The sequence below is a fragment of the Cricetulus griseus genome, chromosome 10 (assembly GCF_003668045.3).
Source record: "Cricetulus griseus strain 17A/GY chromosome 10, alternate assembly CriGri-PICRH-1.0, whole genome shotgun sequence".
Lineage (NCBI taxonomy): Eukaryota > Metazoa > Chordata > Mammalia > Rodentia > Cricetidae > Cricetulus > Cricetulus griseus.
Window position 1 is genome coordinate 29,714,837 of NC_048603.1, and position 22,025 is coordinate 29,736,861.

A 22,025-nucleotide genomic window follows, 5' to 3' on the forward strand; every position below is an offset into this window, starting at 1 on the left:
AACGTTGGGATTCCGACAACCACACTGGAACTTTCATCTCTAGTACTATGGGCCATGGACATGCTAGGCAATGCCTACCGCTAAGCTGTAGCCCAGCCTGTGTATGGCAGGCCTTGAACTTGTGGTTCACCGGCCCAGGCTCTGGACTGGCTGGGAGCACAGGCCTGTACCACCAGCTGCAGTGAACTCATTTTCTCCTCTGCAATATGCTCCGGAATAAAGAAGAGATAGTATCTTTTTAGTTTCTACAACATGGTTTCGAAACTGCATGGTGTTGACATAGTAACTTAGGCATAAAGAAACTTTGCCAATTTCTTCAGGGCAGTTGTTTAAAATGTGTCAATAACAACACATGTACACACATACCACCCACATGTGCATGCACCCACCTGTGCATACACACACACACACACACACACACACACACACACACACACACTTCCAAACCATTCCTCTTTTTTTTCCCTTTGGTTTTTCGAGACAGGGTTTCTCTGTGGCTTTGGAGGCTGTCCTGGAACTAGCTCTTGTAGACCAGACTGGTCTCGAACTAACAGAGATCTGTCTACCTCTGCCTCCCAAGTGTCGGGATTAAAGGTGTGCGTCACCAACGCCTGGCTTCCAAACCATTCCTAATCCAACATGTTAGACCCTCTGGTTCCTGCTGACCCCCAAAGGTTTACCCTTATTGTCAACTTGATAGGACTTAAAGTCGTGTATGAGACAAACTTCTGGGCACGTCTGTGGGGACATTTCCAGAGAGGCTTCGATAAGGTACTGCCAATATGGAAGCTCTGTTCCATAGGCGGGGCCCCAGGAGGAATAGAAAGGAAAGCACTGGTTCCATTGGCACTCATGGGTGATTCCTGCTGCCTGCCTGCGGGTGCAGTGTGACCCTCGTGACTCTGCGGGTGCAGTGTGACTCGTGACTCTGCGGGTGCAGTGTGACCCTCGTGACTCTGCGGGTGCAGTGTGACCCTCGTGACTCTGCGGGTGCAGTGTGATCCTCGTGACTCTGCGGGTGCAGTGTGATCCTCGTGACTCTGCGGGTGCAGTGTGACCCTCGTGACTCTGCGGGTGCAGTGTGATCCTCGTGACTGGGGTGCAGTGTGACCCTCGTGATTCTGCAGGTGCAGTGTGATCCTCGTGACTCTGCAGGTGCAGTGTGATCCTCGTGATTCTGCAGGTGCAGTGTGATCCTCGTGACTCTGCGGGTGCAGTGTGACCCTCGTGATTCAGCGGGTGCAGTGTGATCCTCGTGACTCTGCGGGTGCAGTGTGATGGTTGCCTGGCGCTCCATGGCCACGACTCTCCTCCTATCATGGACCATGAGCCACTTTCCTTAAGCTCCATCTGTCAGGTATTTGTCACAGCAACTAGCAAAGCTGTATCCCTGATGCTACGACCTCGGGTCTCAAATCAGCAGCAAAAGTTTCATCAGCAGAGTTTTATAAAGTTTATGAGGACTCTCCAATTCTAGAACCCATTCCTTCACTTACTACAGTACATTTTAACTTGAGCTAATAATTAAGCCAGAAGTAAAACTTTGGCCAAGATTTCAACTTCTTTAAATTGCTGCTGTTGGAACGGCACACACAGTGAGTGACTGGGAGCAGACTGCCCTAACCTAGCCTCAGAACTTGGCTTCTCTATGCATCGGTCTCATCTGTAGAAAGGTGATAGATAAGCTGATCTATCACACAGGAAAATGAGCAAACAGTGAAACACCAAGACCAACGCCTCATACGTTGCTCGATTTTATGAGCCTCGGGTGGTGGGGATGAGGGCAGCAGCCAGCACCTGGGCACTACCCAGCAGGCACTGTGTGCAAAAGGGCTCCACCCTACAGGAGTTCTATGAAAAGCAACCGATCCCCCCTCAGTGCGAGACCTGCTTCCTTCTAACCAAATGCAGCCCACAACAATACTGTCTACAAATTCCAACTCTCCACGTACAAACAACAGGTTCTATGGCAGGCCTTGAACTTGTGGTCTACCTTTTGCTCTAAACTTAACTGTTTCATAGCTCTTGAACCCCCAAAAAAGAGATCTAGATTCCCTAAGTGAGGCAAAGTGCCAAGCCACCAGGATGACCTGTGAGACTCCGTTCTCCGTGTGGTTCTGTAGTGATGAAGCACTTACTTATGAGAGTAGCAACAACTTCAAAACAGATGAGCGGATTGTTCTGGAATAACTTCACAAATGGGAAAGTCAAGAGTGGAAGATACGGTGTGTCACTGAAGATCGCAGACCAGTGAGCTAACGCAGAGAGGGTTCTGGGAATAAGAAAAAGGAAGTAAAGACGAGCAAGGGACAGCATTATTAAAATGTCCAAATAACTGATTCGGATTTGGTGGAGATTTCTCCCTTATCTCCATCACACAGTTCCCCTCTTTAGAATCACTGGGTGGCGTTGGCGTCCATCTTTGACCCCAGCAATGGAGAGGCAGGGGCAGGCGGATCTCCAGGAATTCAAAGCCTGTCTGGTCTACATTGTGAGGTCCAGGGATACACAGTGACATCCCACCTCAAAATAAACACACACACACACACACACACACACACAGACAGACACACACACACACACGCATGCACGCACGCACACACACACACACACACACGCACACACACACGCACGCGCACACACACACACACACACGCACACACACACACACACGCACACACACACACTCGCACGCACGCACGCACACACACACACACACACAATCTGCCCTCACAACCACCAAAAGAACTGAACCCCCTACAAATGGGTTGAGTTTATGGTATTACATAGACACCACTCTGCCTTCAAGTTTTCAGTCAATACTATATAATACCCTCATGACATTTTCTTGGGGCCTATGGGAGCTTTGTGCTAAGGCATCTCATTTATTTAAATAGGATTCCTGTCATTGGGCCTTAGGGTCTTCTGCTTTCATAAACAATGCCACACTGAGTACCTTAAGCGTACATCACTCTCCATGTGGGAATACAGATGTATATAGACACAGAAGACACGCACAGCTGCAATTTCAACAGCCGATGAGACGCAATGCTCCACGAGATGTCTGTTTACATTGCCAATACTGTGAAGGCTGGTTGTTTTCTCAAGACTCTCGAAAGTCTTATCAGCATGCTGTGATGGTTATTCTTGGTTGTCAACTTGACTACATCTGGAAATAACTAAAACTGGAGTGGCTGGGTACACCTGGGATGGATTTTTTTCTTGACTAAATCATTTGCAGTGGGAAGACCCATCTTAATCTAGACTCTGCCTTCTGGTAGCAGCCCATCTGAAGGACAAGGAAGAAGGAAGCTTGCTTTCTCTGTCTGCTTGCCTTCACTCTTGCTGGCAAATCCATTCTTTCACAGGTAATCGAGCCTACTTTCTTCAAGATTCTGGAGTACACTAAGACCAGCTAAGACATCGGCCTCATGGACTGAACAGCTACTGGATTCCTGGGACTTCCTCTTGGTGGACAGCCATTGTTGAACTCGATGGACCTTAGACTATAAGCCATTCTAGTAAATCCCCTTTCTGAATGTGTGTGTGGGTGTTCATTTTATCAGTTCTGTTCCTCTAGAGAATCCTGACTCACATACATTTGTCAAACTTTTATTTTACCTTATTTTTAAATTTACTTTTACATCTTATTATTATCATGTTTATTATTTTGGTTTTTCGAGACAGGTTTTCTCTGAGTAGCCCTGGCTGTGCTACAACTGGCTTTGTAGCTATCTACTGCACAGGGTGGTTATGAAGGCACAGTGAGCAAAGAACAGTGAAACACCGTGCTCTTTCCTGATCCAGTCCACGGAAAGGCCTGTGTTCAAATCTAAGTTTATAATATATACACTTACTATTTGGGGTACTCTAAGAAAACAGGAACCTTGTCTTTCTTTGTGTGTGTGTATGTTTCCATGTGGGGGAGGTACACGTGTGTGAGGAGCCCGTGTGTCCATGTGAGGTGATCAGAGGACAATCTCAGCAGTTGTCCTCAGGTGTCCTTCACGTTTTGTTTCAGGCAGGGCATCTTCTTGGCCTGGAACTTCACTGACTGAGCTGGATTCACTGGTTGACCATCGAGCTTCCAGGGATCTGCCTGTCTCTGCCTCCATTTTATCACCACTGGGATTTCAAACACGCCCCCAGATTCTTATGTGGGTCCTGGGGATTGAACTCAGATCCCGCAAGACACATGCTTCATCAACTGAGCCATTTCCCCCACCCCCTGGACAACTGTTTAAATAGAAACTTTCCACAAATTGACAGAGAAGCAATGACAGACCTAAATGGTCAGTGTTTTGCTAAAATCTGGGATGCAATGGATCTAGATGATCGTTAGTGACCAGGCCAATTTCAAGAGAGAAACCACCAGTGACTATAACCCTCCTAACGTGAGTTCACAAAGCCACCTACAATGTCACCCAGCAAACTACCAAATGGAGACATTAATGTTCTCATTCTTATGAGGACCTTTGCATGCACGATCAGTTTAAAGAACACTGTGGAGAAAGAGAAACAGAGCAAACACAGCAAGGGAATAAACCAGCAAACTCCAGACCATGGCAGAGCATGCAAGGTAATTCTTGTTCTGTGACAAACACATTGCCAGGGAAATAGAATCTGCAGCTGAAAAGAGGCTCCAGGGGCCTGGGTGGTGGCACATGCCCAGAATCCCAGCTCTCATGAGGCAGAGGTAGGAGGGCTATACAGTTTCAAAGAAGCCAAACAATAAAAATAAAAGACTTTGAGGGGGTGCTGTCAATCAAATATTATGTGTGTAACTTTTTTGAATCCAGATTTGAACAAGGCTACCATAAAACTTCCAAGTCAATCAGTAGTGGGATGCTGGCTGGATGTGTGGGATTCAAGAGTGAGCCTTCTTGAGGGCGTGATAATGACAGCACACATGCTCAGGTTAGGGGAAAGGCGTCTCCAGCCTCCAGAGGCATGCGTGTAAGCATGCATGTACACAGTAGGTGCACGCATGTCTGGGGATGTCCACGAGGTGGCCACCGCTGAAGCTATGGATGGCACAAGGCTGATCTTTACAGTGCTCACTTATATTAAACAAGCTTGCGTCTTTTCATCATAGAAACTTAACTCTGAAAAAGGTTTACGATTGCCTACTATGAACTAGACACTGTTGTAAGCATTCTAAGTGACACTGTCTTCAAACACCCCAATAATCTCACAACACTGGGGTTGTGACCTCCAAACTCATAAGGACGGGGGAGGGAAGATATATGTATCCTTTATCATTTATTAAAGAGTCAAAGCTGGGTCTTCTGTCTTAAACCTCAAGCTCTTTCCACTACTTGCCTGGAGCATAACACAAACCAACATCCACACATGATGCGTATTTGTTTTGTTTTTAAAATGCTACATACCAGACAAGGACAGTCAACATTGACCAAGCAATACTTTCTGAGATGGGGGTGGGAACACTGCAGCTCTTGGCTCCCATCGCCACGCATGGCTGTGGTGTGCTGAGCGTACCTCTGCAATACTCTGAGCAGTTTTCTACTTTTGATGGGGTATTTCTTCTGAAGGTTGATATAAGCCACATGGGTGCCCTTGTCCACCAAACTACTAAACGAAGTATGGTTTTCAGGCAGTTGTAGTAAAGAGCGCCAAATAAACATTCTGAAATAAAAGACTAATTTTAGATACGAAAAACTTGCTTTGAGTAAAGCTGACTTAGACTGGAAGGATTTGAGGGTTACCTGTATTTTGTTGGATATTCCCCATAGCCTTTTAATAAGATCTGCAAACGTTTTTTATTTAATCCTTCCGACAATTCGTTCTATAAAAAGATCATATCAGCAAGTGACAATCGTGCAACTGAAAACATGGTATTCTAGTTCGCAGTAACTTGCAAACTTTAGAACACAGCCCATGAGACAGGCAGGGTGGCACAGGCTGGCACTCTTAGCACCCAGAGCCTGGGCTGGAGGATCCCGAGTCTGAAGCCAGCCTGAGCTGCAGGGAAGATCCTGTCTCAAACAACAGGACAGAACTGAACACCACACACAGAAGCACTCACATCCCTGGGCGCTGGCACGCGTGCTTCCTCCCTCCCCCCTCAAGTACAGCCATCCATGCACACGGAATCCACTCCTTTACCCTCCTAACAAAGCACCGCGCACGAAGACACCAGCACGGCCCAACGTGAGCTGCTTTTCCTGAGTGGAATCTGCCTTCTATGCAGAAGTTTTTTGATTTACACACTTGTTGATGAGAAAACTCCCAAGTGTCCCAAGCTGAGGATATGGAATAACTAGAACTCACTCTCTACTGCCTAAGGAATGTGATTACCTCACAGCTCAGGAAAACCGACAGTACTGACTAAACAAACCTATGGTGGATCAAGAGGCTAACGTGAGGCAGAACACATACTTAGTACCTATGTGTAATGCAGAGTTCAATCTCCAGCAGAGAGAGAGCATGCTCACTGGGGCAAAGGGCATGTCTAGAAGCGGGTGGTAACATTCCATTCTTTGACATGGGTGCTGGCAGCATGGCTACACTCGGTTTGGGAAAATTCACTGTGTACTTCACATGTGTATTTTATTGTCAATAAAAAGGCCCCTTGGAGAAAATGTTAAACATTGCTATGAATATTTATATTTCCTTTCTATTTCAAAATAATATATATGCTTTGCAGAAAAAAAATTAAAAAGGAATAGAAAACCATTTCAGTAAAGAACATGGGACAATGAGATGACTCGGGGTTTTGGTACCCAAGTCTGATCCTTCGAACCCACAATGGAAGGAGAGAACCGACATCAACAAGTTCACATGTATGCACCTTCCCAAGCACACACATGTATACTGACACACACACAATCACACAGGCAAGCACATGCCTGCACACATACTCTTAATTTTAAAATTCAAAACTTTTTGAACTCTTTCTCTTAAGGCAATCCTACTATGGGCTGCCTCCAAGAGGCACAACGACAAACTCCAGAGTTTGTAAAAAAGCATGCTTCCTGCTTTTATGACCTTCTGCAGGAGCACCAGCCAACAGAAATCCAACACAAGTCACAAATGGAATTCAGTAAAAGTAGAAACTGGAAAAAATCAGTTTCATTATATAATTTACTTAACCCAACATAACCAAAATATCATTTTAGTATACAATCAATATAAAATCAATTCATAAGATATTTTATGGTCTAGGCTTTCCTACTTTCTTACTGCATGTGTTTTACAGTTAAAGCATCTTTGAAAAACATTTATTTATTTAGTATGTGCATATGTGAATGTATGTGTGTGTGTGTGTGTGTGTGTGTGTGTGTGTGCGCGCGCGTGCGCGCGCGCGCGCGCACACAACACACATGAAGATCAAAGGGCAATTGCCAGAGTTGGTTTTCTCTTTCTACTGTGTGGGTTCCAAGGATGGAACTCAGCTGTCAGGGTTTGTTGTGTTTTGCGTTGAGACAGCATCTGTGTAACCCAGGTAGATCGCAAACTCACAATCCTGCCTCTACCTCACGTGTGTGCTGGGATTACAGGGGTGTGCCAGCATGATAAACTACTACGGCATATCTTGATTCAGGTTACCACACCTCAAATGTCACCAGCCACACACCAGCCCAGAAGTCCCGAGATGAATCTACAGCAGGGCCACGGCAAGCTGGAATTTAATTATAATGCATCCTCACCTCTTTGTTTTCTAAATTACCCGTCAGGTCTCGCTTGAGTACTCTAGTTGGAACTTTGTTATCTTTAGATCTTGCTGGCCGCTGGACTCTTCCTGACCCCATTTTCATCTTAAGAGCACCGGAAGCCAGTGTATTACTAGGCAAATCTTCAATCACTTTAACCAAGGGAGGAGGCGGCTGAAAGAGGAGAAAAAAGATCCCATGCATTTATGGACCTATATGGACCTTCCACACTAGGGATTCTTGGAAAGTAGGCCTGTTAACATACAACTCATCAGCTTTACATGAATAGCGTGCTTTACTCTGTACACAGCATGCGTCTGTCAAGTTCCCTTAGAGAATAAGTAAATCTGCATGATAAAGAGCAGTAAGTGGAATTTATTCCCAAAAGGTGGCTCAAAACGATATGGCGGCAATCTACTTTCCACTTGCATGATGAAGCCGGCATGGCTAGACGGATGCCCTGGGGGTGAGGGGCGAGTGATGCTGAGGAAAGCACCCAGACAGAGCAAGTCTTTCGAGAGCGTGGGGTCCCTGCACTGTCTGAGGTCAGGGATGGTGGCCTGCACTGCAATGACTGAGTCCCTTCCCCATCAACTGCTTAAGAGGCAGCCCAGGCAACACCACCCAGAACTAGGAGCTCACTTTTAGGGGGCCGTCAAGTGGGAAAATCTAACAATCAACTTAGTCACTACAACATTTCCTTCACAAATGGCACTCCTGTGAAATCAAATGGTCTTCCCTATATAAAGGTGAAGGGACCAGCCCCCCATTTCGGCAGCCATGACAGTAACACGTGCTTGCTATGACCTTGTCTTGGTCACTAGAGGTTAGGTGCCTGCCTCGTGGCAAGAAACCAATCAGAAGTTAGCTGGTGGCGCTATGCTTTATGGCTCTGGGTGTGCTTTACAGACAAGTGCACAGCAATGACACGCAGAGCATAGCAACCACCCTGGGAGGGCCTATGGGCCATAACAACCAGTTGGCCAATCAACACAGGGCAAACCCTCCAAGCCTGGAGGCATACCAATCCTGAGCCTGTGCGTACCCCTAGACTCTCCCCTTCCGCTGCCCTATGAGATCTCTCAGCAGCCGGTTCGAGCTGTCTTTTGTAGCCATCCGCCATGGTGGGTGGACAAAAGACCAGAGCTAACATGGGGTTAGCTCGTTAAATTACAATAAAGCCTCATGCAGTTTGCATCAAGCTCTCGACTCTGCCTGGTGATTGGGGTGACCGTGGTCGTGGCCAGGGACCCCGGATACCTGAGTTTTTCCGGGGGTCTAACAAAGGAAACGAGCACCCCAGTTCACACGGGTGGAGTTCTAAAGACAAGGTCCAGTGCCCACTTCTGTGATTTAATTCTTCACCTTGGGATGGGATGGAAACAATGTGGCCACATTATGGTCATCCTCTAAGATTGCTGAACTGTTCACTCCTTAATTTCAGTCCATTCTAAGTTTCCATTAAGCCTGTATTCTGAGATGACTTCCGCATCCCTGTCTTCAAGCACAACCTCCCTGAGGCTAGAGCTGGAGCTGTGACTGCACTCGGCTCCTCTCTATAACGAATACGTAACAATTCTTGACTCTGTTAGAACCATGTCAGACACTCTCTAATGACCAGAAGACACAGGAGGTGTACTGGAAACACAGGGTTTGCACCGGAAATGTGGCTAGACATCCACGCAGCTGCCACAGCTGCACACACACCAGACGATGGGCCCTAAAAGTAAAAGGCCATTCCACTTTGGAGCTCGCTTCCCCTTGGTTATGCTCCCAGGCGCTGGGCACAGCAGCACAAGGAGGTGAGTCCTTCTGAACAGCTCTGCTCAGCAGCAGAAAATCAAATGGAAAGGCTAAAGACCCTCAGCAAGAGCACTTAATATGCCGGTGACTTTAAAAAAATAACAGATATTAAATGTTCCAATATATAAAAAGCACAGAGCTATGGCATCTATAATTGCATATTTTATATACTATAGATTATATAAAAGAAATGATTATAACCTCATATGGCAGAAAATACATACTCACAAACACACACATACATGAACACATATATTAGATAAGTCTTGTCATTTCAAGTATATAATTACATAGAATTATCTCAAGTACTGAATTAGTAGAAACCAGGAAAAAGTTAGGGAGCCGCATTCACACTTCATCAGCTGACTTGTAATATGTAACCTTGTTTTGATACGTGTTTAAACCTTACTTGAAATACATTATTGACTTCCAAGCTAATAGCACTAGAACTCACGTCTAAATGAGCTTAGGCTGGATATTTTCCCTCAAAAGATGCACAACCCAGCTTTCATGTGCTTAAGAAGCCCAGACTATACCTCAGCACTATTCTTGGGGTGTGGGGGGGGGAGTACGAACAGTAAAATCACAATAAAAAGACCCCAGGTGTAAAATGCAAGACTGGTGACTTTACACAGACTTGAGAGGTAAACAATAAAGCCTTGTCCCATTCACCTTTAGCTGGGACCAAGTATACTCAGTGAGTGTGGAATGAACCAAACAAGAAGGACTAAGTAGTATTAACAAGCGACAGGGGCAGGGGAGTGGCTCAGAGGGGACAGCCACCTGTACACAGGCCTGATGACCTGAGTTCTATCCCTGGACCCCACAACCCTCCTGAGAGTTGACCTTTGACCTCCATACACATGCCAGGGCACACAGGTGCCTACACACACACTAAACATTTATTAACATAATCAAACATTTATTAGCTAAAACACTAAGAAATGATGGCGAGGGCTGGAGAGATAGCTCAGCGGTTGAGAGCACTAGCTGTTCTTCCAGAGGACCTGGGTTCAATTCCCAGCACATATGGTAACTCATGACTGTAACTCTAGTGACAGGGGATTGGACACCATCACACAGACATACATGCAGGCAAAACACCCATGTGCACAAAATAAAAAAAAAAAATCATTAAAAAAAGATGATGAACACATTATTTTAGAAAAATATCAGTAGAAGATGGATTGATAGGAGGGGGTAGCCACTGAATTGACTTTAGGAACTTTGTTTAAATTACTGTAACTTGGAATTAGTTAATAAAGACCAAGATAGAGAACAGGTAGCAAAGTCAGATGATAGAAAGAGAGATAATAACAGATAGATGATAAGAGACCGATGATAGACAAATAGATAATAAGATAATAGACAGATAAAAAGATACACAGACGGTAACAGATATGATGGATAGATACATGATAGGTGATAGACAGACAGACAGACAGTAACAGACTGATGATGGATAGCTACAGGATAGTTAACTGATAGACAGGTAAGATAAGATGATAGACAATAGGTGGATAGAGATATATATCTCAAATAGAAGAAATCCTATGACTTAGCAGTGACTGGACTAGAAAAGAAACAGAAAGGGCCATGGTACCCAAGGCTTGTAACCTACAAGAAGAAAAGAAAGAGCACGACAAAACAAAGACACGGGGATTAAAGACCTCTTTTGGAAAAGAGACCCAGGATGACACTGATGGAGTGGGCACCAAGCCGAGAAGCAGCCTGGTGAAGAATCTGGGTTGGAGACGCAGCTCTTCCAGAGCCAGGGTATATCCAGAAAAACAGATGTGTCCCAGAGAAGCTAGAGAACAGCACAGAAGAAATACCTCATTCTTGGCAATACGACATTGAAGAGAGCAGATTCGATTACTGGATGACATACCTTATTTATTTCTTGTGTTAAAGCCTGAACCGAATATATGTTCAGACTTCCATTTTCCATAATAGATGCTATGTACCGGCCATGCGGGCTAATTACTGATGAGCTAATTCCTTCTTCGACAGTCCCAATTTCAAAGAGAAGTTTACAAGTCTGGATGTTGACAAATCGCATAATGCCATCTTGACTCAGCACACCAAGAACCTGAGGACACAGAAACGATGGGACTGTAACATTTGAAAGCCCAATGCCTGAAAGTTCACACACATACAGAGACACTATGTATACGTGTATACGTTTATACATTTGTCATGTAACTATATTTTAAAACTAGTACATTCATTTTAAATAATTTCTAAGAGGGCAGCTCAACTTCCAGTGGGCCACCACACATTCTAAAACCACTCATGATGGCTCATGTGGACGTGTCTGACTCTGACCCTTGGTACAGTCACACCCTGAGACACTATGGAAGGCTCTGGCTTCCCAGGCAGGCCGCCTCCGTTACTGAGACACAGGATCAGTTGCTGGCCCTCCCTCCGTTACTGAGACACAGGATCAGTTGCTGGCCCTCCCTCCACACTGCTGTCAGTGAGGAAAGAGGCGTGTGTGCTCTTGGTGAAGGCTCCCCACACTACCAACCTGCAGCTGCCCTAACTGGTATTTGCGGAATGGACTGAGAGAATGGGTTGTGTACTAGATTATAGCAGAGAAGTAGGGGCTCAGCTAGTCTTTGAAGGGAGAACAATTTAAGTCAGGTAATCTGAAAACATGCCGTGGAAAACTCTCTTGCACCTGTGGGCTAGGGGCCAAAGGCTGTGAGCTATACCGCATGGGATTCCTTAACATTCCAGCGTCATGGTGTTGCACAGTGGTAACAGGAAAGGCATGCTCAACCCCTGGCTGGCTGGTAGGTCCCAGCCCCCCACATGTGTAGCACATGCAGGCTGTCCTGAGGGCAATCTGGAAACACCCTGTCCTAATTATAGATGCCTTTCTGAAACTACTTCAACGCTGGGATTTTTATCCTACAAATAGGATATGAAAAACGACATTTGCAAAAAAATTAGTTATCCAGTGAGGCACCATTTATAATGAAAAGGACTAAGAATATATTAAGTGTCCAATAACAGAGGGATAGAAGCCATGAAATAAAGACATTTTGCACTAACATAGAATAATTCCCAAATTAAGATAAAGGCATAAGGCTGTGTGCAGAGAGCAGACACGTTATAGATAACAACAGTAGCTACAGCTGGGAGTGAATAACTCACAGGAGACAGGCTGGAGCTTACCACCAATTCCAACCATATGAATGAACTAATGATTTAGAAAACTTACGTAAAACAAATAAGATGCCCATGTGCTTACATACGGCATGTGTGTGTATAACTACATAAAACACATATGAATTTAGCTTTGAAACTCATGACTGTGACTGTCAACGTAAAGTCAAGTTAAAACAATTATTTAATTATTATATATTAAATGAAGAACACAAGATTTTGAGCTCTTCACACACACACACACACACACACACACACACACACACACACAAATACTCACAATTTTAGAACCCTGTCAGTCATCTGTAAGTTACAGAAGAGATGATGAGGATAAGGCTGGGATGCAGTTGGGGGTGGAGGGAGGAAGTGTGGGGTGGACACAGCTAACACGTGTTATATAAAAGTGGACACTCTTAAGAACAAGGATTATAAAGAAGAGAATCGTGTGAACAGCAACAGAGTAACATGGTCTGGAAGCGAGAGCTGGCTTTGCCACTAACCTGATTGGAACCAGCATCGAAGCTGTCAGGAAGGAACTCCAGATGGCGAACGGCCCGGACCTTAGTAGGCATCTCGATGATTCTGAAGAGCTCTGTGGTCTCCAAGCACCACAGGTGCAGGTGGTTGGATTTGCCTCCAGCAGCCAAGGTTCGGCCATCTCTACGTTTAAAAGGCAAAACCGAAACAGTGAGGGCAAAGAGCACTGAGCTGGCTGTGTGGGAGTGCTCCCCTGCAGAGCGCTGAGTGGCTGTGTGGCAGTGCTCCCCTGCAGAGCGCTGAGCTGGCTGTGTGGGAGTGCTCCCCTGCAGAGCGCTGAGCTGGCTGTGTGGCAGTGCTCCCCTGCAGAGCGCTGAGCTGGCTGTGTGGCAGTGCTCCCCTGCAGAGCGCTGAGCTGGCTGTGTGGGAGTGCTCCCCTGCAGAGCGCTGAGCTGGCTGTGTGGGAGTGCTCCCCTGCAGAGCGCTGAGCTGGCTGTGTGGCAGTGCTCCCCTGCAGAGCGCTGAGCTGGCTGTGTGGCAGTGCTCCCCTGCAGAGCGCTGAGTGGCTGTGTGGCAGTGCTCCCCTGCAGAGCACTGCGTGGCTGTGTGGCAGTGCTCCCCTGCAGAGCATTGAGTGGCTGAGTGGCTGTGTGGCAGTGCTCCCCTGCAGAGCGCTGAGCTAGCTGTGTGGGAGTACTCCCCTGCAGAGCACTGAGCAGGCTGTGTGGCAGTGCTCCCCTGCAGAGCACTGAGCTGGCTGTGTGGCAGTGCTCCCCTGCAGAGCTTCCCGGGAGGCAAAATATAGTCATGCTGCCCACGGGCGTCTCTGGGAACAGGGCTATCCCACTGAGGAACAGAAGGCTACACATGGCCCGTGGGCCACACAGGGTGGCTCAGGCTCTCTGAAGAGCTGGAATCTGTAGCCATTGCCTTAAACCATCAGCTTAAGTTTGTTGTTGATTTGTTGAATGAGTCACCAGTGGCTGAGGCACGTTTATATTTTAAACATAGTTTTTAAAGACTTCTTTATTAGCCAGGAAGTGATAGCACATGTTAATCTCACTGTGTGGGAGGCAGAGGCAGAGAGGCAGAGAGGCAGAGGCAGAGGCAGAGAGGCAGAGAGGCAGAGAGGCAGAGAGGCAGAGAGGCAGAGAGGCAGAGAGGCAGAGAGGCAGAGAGGCAGAGGCAGAGGCAGGAGGATCTCTGTGAGTTCCAGGTTAGCATGGTCTACAGAGTGAGTTCCAGGACAGCCCTTCAAAGCTAAACTGAGAAACCCTGTCTTAAAAAAACCAAACAACAACAACAACAAACCCCAAAACAAAACAAAAACCAACAAACAAAAACCCAACCCATCTCCTAGTCATCCACTGGGCCTAGAAAGGTTTATAAAGAATGACCAGCCCATCCATGAGACCCTGGCATGCAGGGTTTTAAATCACCATTTCCCACCACGTCAAACTCACTCTTTAGAGAAATAGCTGGTTGTGGGCTTGGAACAATCTGGAACACTTAGACACACCAGAGACACACCAGAGACACACCAGCAGCTCTGGCAGTTATCACAGGTGACCAGGGCAATATCAAAAGGATTTAAGACAAATTTTTTCAGAAGTGAGAGAACTGGGCATCACTAAAACTCTTAACTACCACAGCTTGAAACTTCCCAAGGGCAGTAAATCCATGAGCTTGAGAAGATTAATGGCTGAAAATAAGAGTTTAATGGCCCTCTTTGGAAGATGCCAATAAACTAATGTATTTCTTTGAAAACTGGTTTTAGAATGAAAGGAGAAGCACTAGGGAGGCTGAGGCAGGAGAACAGCCATGAGTTTGAGGTATGCCTGTGCCACACAGTAAGATCCTGTCTCAAACACAAACACAAACACAAACAAGCAAAACAACAAAGGAGAAACAGGAATCAAGCATCCATCTGCCCTTCCCCTATTTTCCACAAGCTGTGTCAAAGTGTGGAAAGTACCAGCAAGAGAACGTTTGCTTTTGCAGTTTCTAATTCCAAGTGATGCTTGACAGAATCAGAAGTGAGGAACAATAGAGAACTAGTTAGTGAGGGGAGGTTTCAGAACTAAAGCTACTGCAAGCCACAATGACAGAGCCGAGGAAGCTAACAAACCAAGAACGGACAACAGAACTGTTCTGGGACCCCACACCACGCTGAGGGAGGTGGCGATGGCAGATTCCACCCAAGTCCCGGGAGATGGAGAGAGCGGGGCCTAAGCTGCTCCTGATAAAGGTGCACAAACAGCGTGTCTTCCTCTTTACCTGGGTCAAGCCTTGTTTTCAGGAAATACAGGGGTGAGCAGTGCAGGGGATGCAGATGACAAGGGCCACACTGAGCAGCACCACACAGACACAGAGCAAGAGCGGACGACAGGACACTCACACCGCCCCCCGACACACTGCGTGTGTGTACGTGTGTCTGCGTGTGTGCGCGCGCGCATGTGTGTGCACGTGTGTGTGTGTGAACGTGTGTGCGTGCACGTGTGTGTGTGTGTGTGTGTGTGTGTGTGTGTGTGTGTGTGTGTGTGTGTGTACACAGGTGCATGTGGAGGCTGAAAGAGTCTCTCTCTCCGTCTGTCTCTCTCCATGGCCTGAACTAAGCACAACAGCTAGGCTGGTTGGCCAGCAAACCCCACAGACCTGCTTGTCAACAGCTCTCCAGTGGCGTGTTTACAAGAATATGCCACCACACCTAGCTTTTAAAACCAAACCAAACAAACAACCCCCCAAACCACGAGTTTAAGGATTGAAATCAAGTCTTCCAGTCCTTGCAAATGCTTCTCGATTGAACAATTTATCCAGTCCCTCTACAAGCAAAATCCTTGAAATGAGATGTGTACAGCTTGCTGTGCCCCTGACTGGAGCACAGCTGTCATCAACACCAGCTATTAGAGAAATCACAGACAGCTGAGCAATGGCTATGGGACAATAGTAAGAAGCCCTTGCTAATTTGTAAAAATTTGATCATAATAATATGGCTATGTTCTCCAAAGGTAGAAACACACACTGAAATATTTACCAATGAAATGACGCATGTAAGCTTTGCTTCTAAGCAATACGACAGAGAAATAGGCAAAGACAGAAACAGGACCAGGCTTGGCTGACTACTGAACAACTGTACGGTCCTCGGGAATTCGTAGATTTCTCCATTTCTCCATATACTTAAAAGTTTGCACAAGAGCTGGGCACTGGTGGTGCACGCCTTTAATCCCAGCACCTGGGAGGCAGAGGCAAGGAGTGTGGTCTACAGAGCTAATTCTAGGACAACCAGGCTACACAGAGAAACCCTGTCTTGAAAAACCAAAGTTTGCGCACTAAAGTAAAGCCAAAGTCTGCAGATCACAAACTAAATCGTTTTTTTTTTTTTTTTTTTCCAGATTCTGAATGGAAAGTTAGAATTTTTAAATAGAAACTAAATTTCTTAGAAATGCCCATTACCTGGTCACAGCAAACACTTTGTATACGATGCTAGAGCCTTCAGGTGGGGCTGGCAATTGGTACTTGCAAAACAGAGTGTCACACTCCCAGGCGAAGATGGAGTTATCTTTAAAGCAGCTGAGGATGGTGTTACTGAACGGGAGAAAGAAAACCTAGAGACAGAAAAGGTCACCTTTCACCCTGGGTCCACACAGTCCTCTTAAACTTAAAACTATACACAGTCATTTTCTCCATTTTAAGCTGATCTCTCCTTACACTAGAGAGAATGAATACATTTTAATGATAGCACAATACCAGTATTCCATAAGCCATTACAATTAACAAAAATGGCAAGCCATTTCAACTAAAAAGTTGACTACAATGATGAAATACACAAAATTCTAAGTAACAGTTTAAAATTTGTCAGCTTATATTTAAAAAGTCTGATGAATTAGATACCTCTGAATCAAATGTTTTACAACTAACGAACGTATTTATATATGTATGTGAATTACACATGTATTGGTGGACTATGTAGTCATATATGGAGTCATAGCTGTAATGGAGATGAAAACTTACATTACCTAGTAGCGTGTTGGAAACACCTCACTACTCAGAGTCTGTGGTGATGCTGGGGTAAACAAACCTGCAATGCCAGCTATATGTCTACTCTACCTTTAATCACACTGCAGTTTACAATCCTCCCACTTTTTTTTTTTTTTTTAAGCATGATGCTTCAGACACCTCCTGCCCCCAAATTTCATGACTCTGTCCAGAGGCCCCCCAGAGTCACTGTATATGTCCGTCCCCACATTCCCACAACAGAACTGTTCAACAAGGCATCTCTCAAAACACCCACATTGCTCAGGGATTATGAGTCTATATTCATACGAACACTATTAAAAACATTAGCCACGCTAGAGAGCACCACACGAAGGTGGAAGCCAAGGGAGAGGCTCTGTCACAGTCTGCCCCAGACAAGACCCTGCAACACGCCTCGAAAGCCTTCGGAGCATCATCGCTCCTGAACTAGTCAACTAACGAAGTCGCCTGGGAATAATCGAAAGGGTGAAGATAGATGCAAATATTCTGCATACCAGTAAATGAAACAGATGCAACCACATTTTATCATCTGATGTAACTTATTTAACGGGGAGCGGAGGGTGGAATCCATTGGCAGCAGAGCTGAAAACGGCATCTTTCATTCTGTTTCCCACTTTTCTGTTACACGAGCTTAAGCCAGTGTCTCTTTGAATACAAAGTTTTGCTAGGGCTAGGGCTGTGCTTGTGGGTCAACATGACTGTCTAGCATGCCAGAGGCCCCTGAATTCCATCCCTGGCACCCCAAAACAAAAGCCGAAACGCTGAAGTCCATCACAGACAGCCCCAATATAACTCTGGTGAGTCTATCTGGGTAAAACGTATATATGCACACATAACATGCCACACGTAAATGTGTACATGGAGTAAAAGCCCCGTGAAATGCAACAGTCAAGGTCACTGTCAACAAGACACATTAAAGCCTCGCTTAAGTACGTGAGATGCCAACAGAGCCGGATCAGAAGGGCCCAGCCTCACCTGTGCGCAGCTCACACGGCCACAGGCCATCCCTGGCCTTCTGAAACTGACTCACTTGTGAGAAGATTCATAACACGGTCTTATACAAAGAATCTGCAACGAATATATCACGACCCATAATGACTGCATCAGACACTTTCAAAACTGGTGTCAAAAAGTGACTCCGGAAAATTCTTACTTTAATTAGCAGTCATTTCTTTGGAGAAAAGTAATAAAGTTTATTCCTACTGGGAGCAGCAAAGGCCTAAGAGTTAATGAGCACCAACTGCTATTTTAGGTGAATAGCTGTGATAAGCTTACTGCCTGCATGATTATTCATCACCAGATTTGTGATTTTAATTGCTAGATTTTAATGATTATAAAATTGTTCCTAATGAAACATGTCATTATTATTTAGATAATGTCATCTCCTGACAACATTAAGTACTTAGAAAAAAACTTCAAAAAATTAACAAAAATGCACAGGGGGAGGGGGTGGACGACGACGACGACAATTGAGCTCAAATGACTTTGACTTGTTTTCTTGTGGACTATGACAATTCTTTCAGTGTCTGTCATTTTCTGTTACCATGACGAAATACTGTTGGCTGGGTAATTTATAAAGAAATAAATGCATTTAGTTCACAGTTCTGGAGAGCACAGTGGCCGCTCCTGCTAGGCTCTGGCAGGCCTCTGGCTCCATCACCATGCAGCATGACAGAGGCAGTGTCCACAGAGGGAGCTGTCGTGTAGACAGACATGCAGGAAGCCAGAGGGCTCCAGCGGGCGGCAAGGCGCCCTTGCTTTCTCTTTACTGGTCTCACCTCTCCTTTCTTTCTCTCGGGGATCCTAAGACTATTTAATCCGCTAAGGCAGTGGTTCTCAACCTTCCTAATTCTGAGGCCCTTTAATAGAGTTCCTGGTGTTGTGTTGCCCCCAACACAAAATTATTTTCATTGCTGTAATTTGGTTACTCTTATGAACTGTAATTATCAGACACGCAGGCTGTCTGATCTGTGACCCCCGTGAAAGGGTATCCAGCTCCCAAAGGGGTTGCTTGTGCCCCACAGGTTGAGATCACCACTCTAAGGGTAGACCACCGTCGAGGTTCTGCTGGGTACGGCATGACCACATCTGGGACACACGTCAAGCACACCTTTGGGGAGACACGCACACCCAATCCAGCCTTTTCTGGTCAGTTTGGGGAGGTGCATGAATGGTTACCAGAAATTAAGAAATTCTGGCCTTCTCTGTGGTAGGGGTCTTGCCTACCATGTGCAACACTCTGTGTTTGATCCCTGGCACTGAAAAACTAAAGAGAGAACCAAAGCCAGAGATGGTAGCATATTCCTGCAATCCCAGCACGCAGAGGCTGTGCCAGGATAGTAAGTGAAGAACAGCCTAGGCTAAATAGTGAGACCTCATTTCAAAACCCAAACCAGAACAACAGCAACAATCCAGGACAGTCACAGTAACAAAGCGGAAGCCAGGCTTAATATTTTACAGGATATTTTAAGGAGTGGTCACTGTATAGAGACTGACATACGAGAACCTTCCTTAGGAAACATTTTCCCATAGATATACTGAGCAAAAGTAATCATGACTACAAGAATATGGTTCCAAATCCTAACGGAAGAACTGAACATAACAGCAACACAAGAAGCAGGAGTTACTAATTTGAAGAGGTATAGCTTTCAATGGAACCTTTATTCACATGGATGACACACAAGACTCGCAAAGAAACTCACAGTGGGTCTTCACTATGACGTTAATTTCAGAGTGGCACTTTCATCTAAACTCGTGTCCCGTTATGTTTTCCTGTGACAGGCTCCAATTAAATCACAGCGTAGTAGCATGGACTGCTCTGCAGTAAGTCAGGTTTGGATTCACACGAAATCCACTCTCTAAGTCATGCAGCACTGGGCGATTCTGACTTTCACGGCTTCCTTTTGGAAAGCAGTATGTCTTTTAGGATTATTTACGAGAAAAATAGCTAATAAGCCAGTCCTGGTGAAGCATGCTTGTATAACACAGCAGCAGAGTCTAGGGCAAGACACAGCGAGCTCGAGGTCAGGGAGCTGCAGGCGAGGCCTCCAGCAACTGGCACCTGTTACACATGTTTTTGTTTTTTGTTTAACATGAGATTCTTGCCGAGTTGCTGGGCTGGCTTTGAATTCAAAATTTTCCAGGGGACTGGTTCTGGGTGAAGGCACCAAGCATGATGACCCGGGTTCAAGTCCCAGGCCCCACGTGGTGTGAGAAAAAACTGACTCCTGCAGATTGTCCTGACTCCACATGGGCATCATGGCATGTTCATGCGTGTGCATGCACACACAATAAACACATAGATGCAAACTCATTTTTAAAACGCTGCATCACATTTCAAGTGCTGAGACTGCAGTGTGCACCCCGGGCCTGGCTGACTGTCAATTGCTGCTCTCCTTCATCAAAACGCAGTGGGAAGGAGGCTGCAGTGGCCACCCTGCAGCACCGCAAGAGGCTGGCTGGGGGCAGAGCGCTGGCCCCACACAGGACCCCAGCTTCACTTCCCACCCCACCCCCAGAAAAGAACCCACAACGCCCAAGAACAACAGAGAACAAGGGAATGAAAGCTCCACAGCCACCTATCTGGACATCTTAGGAGCGCAGACGTTTCAGACTTAGCATCACTACCAACTTGAGAAGGGGCTGTGACACGACACGCTACAACAACGTTCCAGCTGCGCCAGGCGGTGCCACTTCAGTCAGGTTAGGCTGCCAGACAGCAGAGGTCAGATCATATTTCGACATAAACTGAGTTAAACACCTGTGAGTTTTTGAGTTATAAGTGATGAATGTGCACCTACAGCTCAAAAGAAAAACAAAGTTACTATGCAGACTTTCTTTAAAGAGCACATCTAGAGACACTCAGGGTGCAGCTCAGTTGCTCGAGTGCTTCCCCACCGTGCATGAAGCCCTGGGCTCAAGCTCCAGCACTGCATTAACCGGGCATGGCGGCATGCCTGTCGTCCCAGCACACTGGAGCTAAGGCAGGACATCTAGTTCAAGGCCATCGTTAGCTACATGGTGCATTCAAGGCCAGCTTGGGCTACGTCAACTTGTCTCCCCCCACCCCACGTAGATATACACACACACACACACACACACACACACACACACACACACACACACACACACACGCACCAATTTTACTAAGCACTGTGTAGAGTGCCTTCGACACTGACGTCATCCCTAAGATAGGCACAGCTACTATGCTGATCCCACACTGGCTAAACACCTTGTGGAGATTACCAGGCATCTACCTACTCAAGCTTTTCGACTTGCTTCTTGATTTAAGAACTACAGAGGACAGAATACAAGTTAAACAGTGATGGAGGGTAGGACCAGTGCAGGCTGAGGCCTCTCCCAAGGCGACTGAACTTTAAAAAAACTGGTATCACAGAAAAACTGAATGGGACATTGTTTTAGATTAAAAGTGCCATCATGACATTAACTTCCCAGTGACAGTATTGTCAATGTAAATAAAAGTTCCACTTAAAGTACAAAATCAAAACTTGGAATAAAAATATTCTGTCACTTAAAATTTGATCAGAATTAAAGTTTTATTTTGAAGACTGGGTTACATTTAGCTTACATTTCCAACACTGTACACCAGGAGCAGAAACTATTTGGCCATCTCCAAATTTTGCACAGCCCAGGAGCAAAGAATATTTTTGTGTATTTATTTATTTATTCATTCATTTATTCTTTTTTTGTTTTTGGTTTTTCAAGACAGAGTTTCTCTGTTGCTTTGGAGGCTGTCCTGGGACTCAATTTGTAGACCAGGCTGGCAGTGAACTCAAGAGATCCGCCTGCCTCTGCCTCCTGAGTGCTGGGATTAAAGGTGTGCGCCACCACCACCTCCTGCCC

The 22,025-nt window shown here is 45.8% G+C and overlaps 1 protein-coding gene across 5 annotated transcripts in view; it reads right to left on the minus strand.

Annotated features, from left to right (window-relative positions):
• LOC103158824 (TBC1 domain family member 31) overlaps positions 1-22,025 on the minus strand; it is a 55,696-nt gene that overhangs the window by 17,612 nt on the left and 16,059 nt on the right. For 4 of the 5 annotated variants that reach the window (XM_027431661.2, XM_027431660.2, XM_027431659.2 and 1 more), the window contains 7 exons: positions 16,581-16,732; positions 13,151-13,310; positions 11,368-11,568; positions 7,671-7,847; positions 5,727-5,806; positions 5,500-5,646; positions 2,139-2,272 (listed from right to left, as the gene is read on the minus strand). In XM_027431661.2, coding sequence (XP_027287462.1) covers positions 2,139-2,272; positions 5,500-5,646; positions 5,727-5,806; positions 7,671-7,847; positions 11,368-11,568; positions 13,151-13,310; positions 16,581-16,732 — 1,051 coding nt within the window. Of the gene's footprint in view, positions 1-2,138; positions 2,273-5,499; positions 5,647-5,726; positions 5,807-7,670; positions 7,848-11,367; positions 11,569-13,150; positions 13,311-16,580; positions 16,733-22,025 lie in introns of those variants that run through there. The other variant, XM_027431663.1, reaches the window with a different exon arrangement.